We start from the raw sequence: 12,765 nt of genomic DNA on the forward strand, positions 1-12,765 counted from the left end.
CAGCATAAAACTCCACAAACAGCACAGTCGTTATATACTATATAAAAAAAACATAATGCGGTCAAATTATTGTAACACTTATTTTGCAATAGAAAAAAAACATTTCTTGGCAAACACAATGCCCTGATTTGACACAATTCATTATGTTGAACAAAATCCAATTTGCGTGACATTTCCCTCTGGTGTACGCCCAGCAAAAGAAAACTTCCAATTATTAGCTAGTTATGTCAGTGCAAATAAGGCAATTTTGTACAGTCCAGTACACTGAGTGGAATATATATCGTAACGGAAATAATAACAATAAGGAAAAAATGCTTTTGATTTGTTAAAAGATCCTTTTTTTCGGCTATATAATCAAACAAGCGTGTTTACTTATAATGAATGTGGAACTTCGTATCTAAGTGTAAATAAGTATGCATCAAGTAACATTTTCATCAACAACACGCCGGATATCTAAAGACCATGCACTAAAAACAACACATATGTTTTGCTTCCAAAACATTGAATTGGCCCGGGCATAGTCCTTCAGGCAATTTAATATTTTTGTAAGGAAAAATGAAACAATTTAATAAGCTTAGTGGTAGCGAAATATTTCTAAATCCAAGCAAACGCGCATGCGCGAACCTCTTAAAATGCATATTTTAAACCACTTTTCAAAAGCTCAGAATGTTTGAGTAATTTAAACCTATCGATATGTAGGTTGTTAAGGATTGATAATTATTGTTCTTGCATTCTTGCAGTATGAACACTCGGCAGCGATTTTGCAAATTCATGAAACGTGCTAGCTATTGTTTTAAAAAGTCGGTCTTTTATGACCAAAATAAGCGATTCAGCTTTATAAAGTTTATATAACCGAAACATCTATGTCTGCAAACAGAAAATAGACAGTATTATTTCCTGTTTGATTTCCAACTATACGAAATTATTTATCAGAGCTTGCCCCTATAGACCATTCGACCAAACGGTAGACGTTTTGACTATGGAATCCTTCTAATCAAATATTTATAATCGCATCATACCTTAAAAACGTCTTTCACGGAATTAGTAATTCCCTATTCTCTAGTCGGATCGTAAATTTTGTTGTGTTTTAACCCGCAAGGTCCTGTAATTTATCACTTATACATGTTTAGAACAAATATACATGTTAGAACGCATTGAATTAAAACGGCTGATCTGTTTCCGTTTCTTTTATCGCAACTCATAATAATGTCGTCAACAGGGGTTATGGTACGGAAAAATTGGTGCCAACTTCCTATCGATTTGAAGCGAGACAAAAATCCGTGCAGTTTTGTATAAAAACTTAGGCTTTATTCCTTCATTATCAGGCTAATGGCAAAGGCTGTATAAGTAAGCAAATCATTATGTTATGAAGATTTTAACTTATTGCATCAGTATACTAGTCTAATTGTGATGTTGGTTTGCAAACGGTTTTATAATTTCTTTATCAACAATCCAGCTAAACGTGCATGTTGATATAGTGTACATGACTTCCTAAACATGAACTTAAAATTAAGTTGAAAATACAACTTTGAAATGGTTCGGACAATATCTGCCAATGCTAAAATTAGTCTTAACATTGATTTTAAGTTTTAACAACCTCTTGAAAACAAAACAGCTCGAATAGTTTTAAAACAGTTTATATTTTGGAAAACATGAAAATAAAACTTGACCGTTCTTAAAACAGTTGCAAGCAAGAAGACGAAGTAATGTCACTGAATAGAAATTAGTCATAGTAAATAGCAATACTTGGATACTTAATAACTTGGATACGTACAGTCACATGCATTTAATACAACTAACTATTCAACGTATATACAAGTTTCTTTTTAACAACGCACGGTTAATTTCAAAGAATTTTTTTTTGTTTTGAGTCTATTTTTTAGGTAAAGCAACAGGTTTGATCCGTCATTCTTAACAAAGACTGATTAAAATGTTTCTGACACCATTGATATTATCGGATATACAGTTTTCTGTATCATTTTGACTATGCAGATTAAGAGTCGAATTACAAAAATGAATGGTTGTCCGGTTAGCGCAGTATAATGCACACTCGCCTCTCACCCAGGCGACCCGGGTTCGATTCCCGGACAGGGCGCTTGTGAGTTTGAATTGTGGACAAGTGGGTCTTCATACGGGTACGCAACACAATACCACACTCTCGCGTAACATCGTGCCATCTATAGTGCTGCTATAACTTCTTTCAGAATCGTTGTAATATAAATAGTTTTAAACTAAAAAAATGACTTCATATCAAATTTTAGAACCTAGCATAGTTTTTATACACCTGAAATAAGATACCATAATTCTGTGTGGTTTTATTTATTCAATGCTTTTGAATTATCTAAGCAACATGTTACAGGGATATGGAAACATAATGTTTATCATTAATCGCTTGTTGTACCATATTGGAAAGTAATTTTGTTATGCAATAGTTATCGATCAGTACGGTAACAGTTGCATTATTTAACATTGCAATGAATAGCGTGCCGATAAATTATAACGATATTTCAGTATACGCACTCTACTAATTGATCTGTAAGCTTGACAAAATGATAAATACAGCTACAACTCCCAACACCCGTGATATAATTCAACTAATGGTAACTACAGAATCGTCCGACAGCCTTACATTTAACCAAGGTTCTGATTAAAGACACAAAGGCAATGGCCAGCAAACACTAAAAAAAGGAACACAACGCTAAAATACAGACAAAAAACATAACATAACTAATTTAATTCCTATAACTCGGGGGACTTGTGTAATATAATGTATATAATAATAATATGTATATTTCAATAATTCAACAAAGACTACAGCCATATGATTTGTTTGAAAACGAGTCGTGCTAGCTCTTGTGACATGACCGGTCACATTCTGAGACGATTGGTCTTGCCTCTGCGCAAGAAGGATTTTCAGTCATCGACCGTCGGCGTCTTTGGACGACCAAATTTATCGCCTCCGTTTGAACTTGACTAGAAGTTGTTGGCAATACATACCCACAAAAAATCTTCCTAAAAACCAGTCTGAAATTTGATCCGAAGGTTGCGTAGACGATAACATTGATAGAAAAACTAAGGTAGTACAGAATTTGGAATGCAGACTGAATCGTTGCCATTGTTACTGAAGTCGTAGAATGACCTTTAGTGAATGTTCCTATTAATATCCTTAAACGTACCACATGACTTGGAACATTCAATGCAAAAAACACAAATGAAACCACAAATAACATTCTTGTCACTTTGGCGATAGGCAATATTCGTTTTTGTACGGTGGCTGATGGGTTGTCTCTGATAATCACTTTAGACAACTTGGAATGTATTTTCCTAATTTGTAGGATATGAATCACCTTGTATGCAATCACAGCCATAAGAACACTAATAACAACGGTTGGAATCACAAGTGTTAACAAACTGTCGGTATATACAAAAATCTGTGTCAGTTCCGTTAAGTCCTGATTCGGCGAACAGTCCCCGTTCATTATCCGGAGAGATATGCTATATAGTGCCAGTGCAAAAAGCACTAAGAGCACTGTGCTCAATTTTGAAATACAGTCGCAACACACTTTTCCGGCCGTGAATGGATTGTGAATTAGCAGAAAGTTTTCAAATGTGATAAAGACACACAACCAAACCGAAACACATCCACAAACATATGATATAAATATTATTGTCTGGCAGACACCTTTCACCTGACTCAGATGTAGATCAAATGTACTTGAAATCCATGGGAGGAGCAGACTTAACAAAAACCCGTTGTCACTGAATCCTCTTACTGCTAGATACAAGGAACAGGGTGCTCTTCGTAGTGGAAGTTTAAGAAAGGTTATTGATGACAATGTGTTTCCAAGCAATCCGAACACGCATATCACCGGTAGGGTGTATTTCTCCACTTTGAGAGTAGCTTGGTATATGGGATCGTCCATAAAGAATGGAATTTCAGAAGACTGATTGATTGAACTGTTTACACAACCATCGCCCTGAATAATTGTTTGATTTAAGTCCGATAGACCGTTAATATTCCCTGCTAGATGCGCAAGATAATCATCAGCCATTTGGATCTGAAAAAGAATGGAACGAAAAGTGGAAAAATAATATAATTACAGCGTTATTATAAAACTATTATGAAAACGGTACAATGGTGTTAACAATGCATGCAGCTTTTATATTCATTTTTTCTCGAGTTTTGATTTCTTTCATATTTTATTTTAGTTTGTTTCAAAAATGCACAACGAGAGAATTTCTCAGTTTTGGAAATAAGTTTAAATATGATGTTGACCTCGTTTTCATAACAAATGCTCGATATTTTACATTGCACATTTTTGTTGACAGGACATGTTAAAAGCAATGTCAAAATGTATACATTTTGGAAGCACAATTCAATATTTCTTGTCAAACAAAAAAAAAATATTTGCGATTTACATGAAGCTCTGTTAATTCGGTTAAGAAAAAAAACTGTTTTATCATATTTGAAAATAAAAAAATATACTGAAAACATAATTGTTTTCTCTGTATCTTTCAAATAAATTATATTGGATAACAGTCCTTGAATGTAACGCAACACTTTTTCGAAATAAAACTTCATGAGAATGGAATGAGATTAGTTCTAAAACCAGTACATTTTTCTCTAAGATTAACCCAATGTCAACCAGATCGACATGACATTAGTCTGTATCGATGTATGACGGGATTAACGCTTTGGATACCGTCTCAAATACATTCGGAAAGAGAGCTGATCCGATAGAACAAACTATATCCAAAGTATGAAATTCTTTGGTTTAAAAATGTGTTTTCATTACCACATTTCGTAATTAAGAACTACACTGTAAATAAAAGGATAACCATCCGTTTTGTACTGTTTCATCCTCAATGTACAGTCCAAGAAGATAAATAATGATTGATTTCACATGACAGCAAGTAAACTGAGAAAACACGCCGCAAAGGACTATCATGGTGATAATGGATTCAAAATGTCCTTACAAGTATCTTGGATTTTTTTATAAACTGTAGACACTCTAATAAAAGAACCAATGCCTTGGGAAATCATGTGTGGCAATGTTTAGACAAACACTGCCTTGGGAAACCATGTTAGGCAATATGTATACATATAACAATGACCATGATATTTTGAAGGATTTGCCACAAGAGATGAGCGTGTGATAGTTTTAAATACGCTTGCATCCGTGTATTTTATGTGAATGCATGCATTAATCAACGTTCAACCATTATAAACTTAATATCATTAAACGATAGAATACCATATATATATATAACAGAAAACATCCAATTATACCTAATTACTACAATATGTTGAATTGTATGGAAGGGATTATCTGCCAGTAAATGCATGCTGCTTTATGACATTTCTCCTTTTTAATTGCTATTGCATTCGTTTAAGTCGTAAGTGCCTTCATGCAATTGCTTCGTTCGTGTTTGTAATGGACTACCGCATGTGTATATGTATACAACTTTTAGTTTCCTTCATTTTATTGCTTACTGTCTACGTCCAAACGATAAATGACAGATGTCAAGTCTTTACTTTTAATTGACAATTGTGTACCAATTATCAATACAAGTGTACAATTAAACTTCTAATATTATTACTAATAATATTTATATAATGTAATAAGACAATTAAAAGCTAACTTAATTATACATCAATCAAACATAGCAGTATGCATTTGCCAATACGCATATAGACGACTACATCTTGACGAACGCAACTAAACGAATGGAATTAAAAGGGGACCAGTAATTATTGGTATCCTGCGACAGCAATATTAAATGGGAACGGAAACCAAAGGCTGGTACCCTTCTTATCCACGGGAGAGCACTCTCGGTGCCTTGCTACGGTAGCAGTCAAAAGTTTTCGTGCAGGAGCTGTCAAAATTATATCTAGTTGAGGTAAGGTATAACATTATCTGACCCTATCTGATTATTTTTCCTGGATGTTTTTAACTCCCCCCCCCTCAAAAAAAATGGTTCTGAGGGAGAAGCGCATATCAAAAAAAAATGCGCCCATAGGTTATACCCCCTCTAAAGTCAGATCCTGGAGCCGCCCCCGAGGGTATTGCCTTACACATTAAGTACAATTATTTTTTTTGGTTTAAGGTGTTGGCAGGGGTGTTTGGGGGTACTCCCAAAGATAATTTTAACACTTTCTAGTCCGAAATGGTGCATTTTTGGCGCCTAGCAGACAACACATTTCAAATTCAGGCCGAAACGCAGATTAGAATTTGGATATGTGTGTAACTCAGTACCGAATAAAAACATCCAGGAAAAAAATAATCAGCAGAAAATAGCATCTAACAGTATTAAATTTTTAGGGTCAGAAAATGTCATGCATTACCTCTTCTAAATATAATTTTGATAGCTCCTGTTGGCTGCTACCGTAGCAAATATCGCGAGAGTGCTCTCCCGTGGACAAGAAGGGTACCAGCCCATTAAATGTTGCTGTCGCCGGATATCAATGTTAATTGGTTCCCTTCTAATTCCATTCGTTTAGTTGCGTTGGTCTAGATGCATTGGTCTATCTTCTATATGCGAATTGACAAATGCATACTGCTATTGATGAATATTAATTTAGCTTTCAATGGTCTTATTACAGTTTATACATACTATAAGTTTTTTAGTATTTATAGTTAAGTTGTAGTTTTGTACACAAATTAGTTATTAAGTTATTTAAATGTAGGAACTTGACACATGTCATTTGTCGTTTAGACGTAAACACTAAGCAACAAAGTGAAGGCAACTTGAAGTTGTAAAAATAGACAAATGCGTTTGTCAATAACAAATAGGCACGAATCAATTGCACGAAGGCACCTACCATTTAGGCAAATGTACATGCAATTTAAAATGAGAAATGTCATAAAGCAGCTTGTATTAACTGGCGGATAATCCCTCCCATAGAATTGAGAAAGGATGAAGTTCCAATAAGCCATCCGTTTATCAGGTGACATTATAAAAACTAACTCACAGTGACCATAAAATGATTAATGTATTGAATTGAAACATTGTATATATACTTTTAATTTATTATTTTTTAAGATCTGTTGCAAAAACTGATCATATAGTTGTATGTTTTACAATCTGGAATTCGGAGACAAAAATAACGTTCAGGTTTAGTAAACAATATATATTTAAAGTACAAATGCAAACATAAAAGGTTGCGTTTATTTAACTACTCTTATATAATTATTAACGATATAATGACCAATATTGGATTCAAACATTAACCTCGGTACAACATTTAATTTTATCTTGCGGTGTCTCCTTAGTTTGTATTTTTAACGTTATCTTTTTCAGTCATTTGGATATGACTTCTACCTTATGATCATATCTGAATACCTGTACAAAAAGTACTTTATGCTTGAACAACTTGCGTCCTGTCATTAATATATATATATCAGGAAACAATTTGGAGGATTATATATAACGTGATGTAGAACGTCACATATTAATTAACAATGTTTGGGATTCATTAAGCTCCGAATGGGTATTCTAAAAGATATTAAATGTTTCAAGTCTGCTAAATGAAAAAACAGAACATCTTCCTGGGGCCGGTTGCTCAAAACCTCCGTAAGGCTTAACAGACCGTTAAACAGCTAACGGTCCGTTAGATTTTAATGTTCATTACTGTTGAGTTGCTCAAAAGTCCCGTTAACTTTAACACCTCCAAACCTCAATTAACTCTTAACGAGAGGTTTGAGATTGGCAGATGATTGAAATATGATTAATTAAAAATGAAAATAAAAGTTTAAAAAACATTTATTTATATCTCTTTAGTGGTATGTTGGCTAGATAAAGTAAAAGCATAATGACGGAGTCTGTTTTGAGAATAATATTCCCTTTTGACAATTGAAACATACAATGAGGTACAACATTGCAACTTATTTTACTACTTACATTTACTGTTTATGAATTTGCATTCGACATGGAGTATTTGATGACAGATTGGACTTCCACAAATGCACTTTCAATTTGACAAGTGTGCTAGACCAACTCACTTTCCTATTTCCGGAGCTGTTGCTTACCTTAACTGGAGAAAGCCACATAAGGTAGTGTTTTAATTCCAATTGTTTTTATCTTTTTTTTTCTTCAAATGTTTACTTCATTTGAACGCTTGAAAACACAACACAGAAAAATCGGTAAAGTAGAAACGGTTCGGTTGAACGCTTTGCGCCACTGATACGTCACCCCTTTGATTACCAACCCCTTTCCCTTTAACTAAAAGGTCTACTTTGTGCTTTGGGGCGGGGGGGGGGGGACAAAAAGAAATTCAACATTGCATCAGAAATTCCATCAGCGAACAGAATTGAGTCAACAATTGTTAATCGTATCTGTGGAAATTCTCATTAAAACGGGACTTGGTTGGTGGAATTACCGAAAAACCGAATAACCCGGAAAACATTTTAAGTATATATGTACATGCTTTAACAGTTTCCGGAAGGCTCGGTACAATTGTTGAAAGTACCCGGCTGTACGAGTAAAAATTCAACATCTTTCTTCTTTTGTTAATAGATCTACGCTCTGATTCACAGTCGACAGATACATATGAGTGTGCAAATGGGGGAGGCTTGGAATCAAACTATATTGTGTGTGAGGAGCTATATCGTGTTTGAGGGGGTGGAACAGGCGGGGTAAGAAGGCGCTATAAAAAGTGTATATACTTCTATTTTAATTTCTGTATACTTAATTGTGTGTGAAAAGGGGATCAGTGTTTGGGGATTGGGAAACAAGGGGGATATAAGAAGGTCTTATATCTACTTTAATCCGGAAAAAAAACACACCTAAAATATACAAAATAGTGTGCAAGGGGTGAGGAAGGCTTAGGTTCATTCTATAGTGAGTGTGAGGGGGGATTTCATTTGTGAGAGACTTTTGGGAGTTGTTGGGAAGCGGGAGGGGGAGGGGTTAGTGCAATTAACAGGGTCTCAAATGCTGCTTTCATTACATAAAAATAACTTTAATTTCCACAAAATTATACAATACAGTTTTAAAATGTTGCGATCATATCAATTTCCTAAAAGTATTGTTATAATTTCAATTTTTTTCCTAATTGAAACACATTCATGCAGGTTAGTGAAATATGGTACATTTGAATTTCATTACATTTAAGTTGTTAATTAAGCCATATTAATGGCCTAATAACATATAACATTTAAACTAAAAGAGAGTGTGCAGGGGGATTTGGGAGGCTGGAAATCATGTTATATAGTGTGTATGAGGTGGGTAAATGTTGTGTGAGGGTGGGAGCTATATTGAAAGATTTAAATGCGACTTTAATTTCCGGAAATCACTTAAAATGTCCATAAATATATGTCATTTATTATGTAAGTGGTGGGGGAGGCCGTGCTGTATACACAGTACTGTATTGTGTTTAATGATGGGTAAATCATTTTGAAGGGGGTGGAAGAGGTGGGAGGTACTATAAAATGGTCGCAAATACTATTTTAATTACCAATAAAATGTTATTTACCTAGTGTTCGTTGGGGGGTATATTGTGTTTGAGTAGGGATGAGGGGATGTTTTTTTGTCATATTTAATATTGTATGCTAGGCTGATGTGGGAGGCTGGGATTCATACCATATTGTGTGTGAGGGCTTAAATATATATTGTTTTAAAACATATAAATATATATATTGATATGCCCCAGCATATGTACGGTTGTGTTAGAAAAATATGCACGTACCTTATTCTTTGTATAATATGTAGTATTGTTGTTATCGGTCAATGGCAAATCACACAAGAAACTAGCAACGCCCGACATTCCAGGCGCGCCAGCCTTGTTTGAATTTTGCCACCGCCGAGTGAGCAATCATTCCACAGGGATAAAAGTTATTACAAATGCTACACAAAGCTATCTACATTTATTTTATTCAGATTTCATTGCTCACAAACCTGATTAACTTGGGTAAAGACACAGAATATCAGACGTGAATATCCTCGTGTTCATGTAGAGAAGATTGTTTATTTACTTTTTCAATAGTTCACGATCTATGACGACGCCATCTTGGATTGGCTGTCAGCCAATATTTTTGGGTCATTTGACCCAAATATATGGGTCGTTTTCGGTCGGGTCATTTTCGGTCGGGTCATATGACCATGAGTTTCGGTCATTTGACCATGTGTGTATATAAGGCGGGGTTTTCCAGAATCGTGAGGAGACGCAACTTGGACATAGCTTGAAGCACATCCCGTACGATTCGCCCTCGGGCGTTTCGTCCATTTTGGCATTTGGTTTTGACATTTAACTGGAAATAGAAAACGATAACAAATGAAACGATTTTTATTATTTGTCTCCTTGATAAAATCCAAAAAGAATTATATAGGAAATTCGCGGAAAATTAATGGTTAAAGGACTTATAAAATTCAACACGATGATATAGCGTTTTCCTGTGTCTACCCAGCGATTGCATTCTGTACCTTTTCTTCTTTTGATGTTTAAATGATGATTTATTCCGCTGGTGTACTGTTTTCCAACGTTTATTAAACTTGTAAACATCGATTTGAGTTGTCTTCCCGGTGAACTAGTTTTTGACACGCAATGGTTAGACTACATACAATTTAACTGCCATTGGGAGGTTTCGCTACCAGTACCTGAGGGGCAGTCACGAGGGGAACACTTCTAATACTTGGTCACCCTAAAAGGGACAGTTGATAGCGTCGACGGACCACGGGGCTAGGTCGTAACAATATATATATATATATGAAACCCTTCTATAGCCACTTCCCCTCAAACACGATATAGCCACTCACAACACTTCAGTATGAATAAAAGCCTCCTTGCACACTCGTATTATTTTCCGGTTATTCCGTTTTTCGGTAGGTCCACAAACTGACCCCCTTATATCGGTCATTTCATACACTACAATGTATTATAAGTCTCCTTGACCATACAGGTAACGGTCATTGATCAATCCTTATAATGTCATAATAAAATCTGTGTAGGGTATGAAACTCCCCTTACCATGTTTGGTGCCTAATACATTTCATTTATGTTGCGGCCCTAATGCACACCGGTAATGGACACAAAGCCCGATTTTGATGCCCGTTTTATTAACTGGACGTATTGACAAAATTTCTTTGTAAATTTTACAATTGCAGATTTGACAGCTAGCAAAATAAACATTTAAGATGAAAATACATTTATTGACTTTGGATTATTTGGATTATTGATAATGTAATTACTATTGAATGTAAACTATGTTGTGAGTTTTATGTCATTGATACTGATTTCTATAATACAGTATACAGCTGTTGATCCTAGAATACATATGATTAGTTCACGTCCATGTAAAATAAAGCATAAAAATATAAAATATTTCTTCTTCCGTAATAATGTTTCTAGTTATAACTTCGTCATTTGATTTTGTCTTCTTCCACCAATCTTTCATTTTTTTTCTCAAATTCTTATATTTATTGATACATTTTCCCAATTCACTTCTTTAAAAAGAATAATCTTTTTTCAGATTTTGAAGAAATCTGGCAGTCCACCATCTTGGAATTGGATTTTTTGGATTGAAGATGCATTATGGGACAGGAAGTAGGAGTTAACGGACTATTAAGCATTTAACGCTGCCGTTAGTTAACGTCAACGTTAAATTGCAATGAGCAACTCATATTTAACAGAGCGTTAAGTAACGCCCCGTTAGGGATTTAACGGACTGTCAAGGTAACGTAGCGTTATATTAAACAGAGGATTTGAGCAACTTGCCCCTGGTAATTGTTGCTGTTAGTATGTTTTTTATGCAGTTTATGGTATCTTAGCTTTGTATAGCTAAACTCTAGCACAACACGTTTGGTAAATGTAAATGCGTTTTACAATTGTGTATCAATATAATTGTAAGAATAACTTCAAAGTGAACAAGACAATGGAAAATAACAATAATGTCATATTGTAAACAGTGTAATTACCATTGTATTGAGTATCCAGTAATATTCCAACTTGCAATCATTGAGAACTGAAGTTGTCTAGCCAATGAGACGTATCGGTAAAGTGTCCATCTATGTAATGGCAGTATAGTCATGCGTTTCGTTTGCCAATATCCGATAACTGATGCTACATCGTCTAGCGGCCGTTCATATCCATATGCAAGTCAGTATCATAAAAGGCAATAGAATTACGTTCGAATTTTAAGCATTTTTGAAAATATATAAATGTACGCAAATGTAAACACTTTTATTGTTTGTTGTATTGATTACCTCACGAAAACATGTATCGTTACTTTTCGACATGTCTGTTGACGCGTTGGAAGAATTAGATGCCCTACCTTGCAGATATTTTTTTGTAACTGTTCTGGAGTTGCAAAAGTTACGAACGCACCTTTGATAATCTATCAAAAGAAACCACTATACGACATCAGAGACTCATCAAATCGAGTCAATTGATATGCATATGCTTACTCTAATGCATGTAACAATCTAAAAGAGTTCCATACTAGCAAGTTTAACATACTTATCATGTGGGTGTCACTTTGTTTGTGATTTTTTGCTTTTGTGTTTTATGTCTTTTGCGTTTACCCAGTGCCATTAAACCGGGTTAATGTTTAAACACTTGTCTACCGAGCTTGTTTCTGTAGTTTTTCACATAAGTTTTGAGCTTTATACTTACTGCATACTGCACAGGTGGCCGACATTCGTCGAGGCAATCAGGTTAACAACATTTAATTTTCACTTCCCGAGTGCATTACTCACTACGTGTTAAAAGCCATGATATTACACCTTCTTAAGCACAATAAATATAAGTAATCTTAATATCGATTCAAA

General features: G+C 34.8%; 1 protein-coding gene across 1 annotated transcript; it reads right to left on the bottom strand.

Annotated features, from left to right (window-relative positions):
- Positions 1 to 1,574: 1,574 nt before the first annotated feature.
- Positions 1,575 to 12,008, bottom strand: LOC128220618 (somatostatin receptor type 1-like). The gene is made up of 2 exons (XM_052929087.1): positions 11,914 to 12,008; positions 1,575 to 4,058 (listed from the first exon to the last, which is right to left on the bottom strand). The coding sequence occupies exons 1-2, from the start codon at positions 11,914 to 11,916 to the stop codon at positions 2,847 to 2,849; spliced, it is 1,215 nt and encodes a 404-aa protein (XP_052785047.1). The 5' UTR covers positions 11,917 to 12,008; the 3' UTR covers positions 1,575 to 2,846.
- Between the last annotated feature and the right edge of the window lie 757 nt (positions 12,009 to 12,765).

Source organism: Mya arenaria, chromosome 15 (assembly GCF_026914265.1).
Source record: "Mya arenaria isolate MELC-2E11 chromosome 15, ASM2691426v1".
Lineage (NCBI taxonomy): Eukaryota > Metazoa > Mollusca > Bivalvia > Myida > Myidae > Mya > Mya arenaria.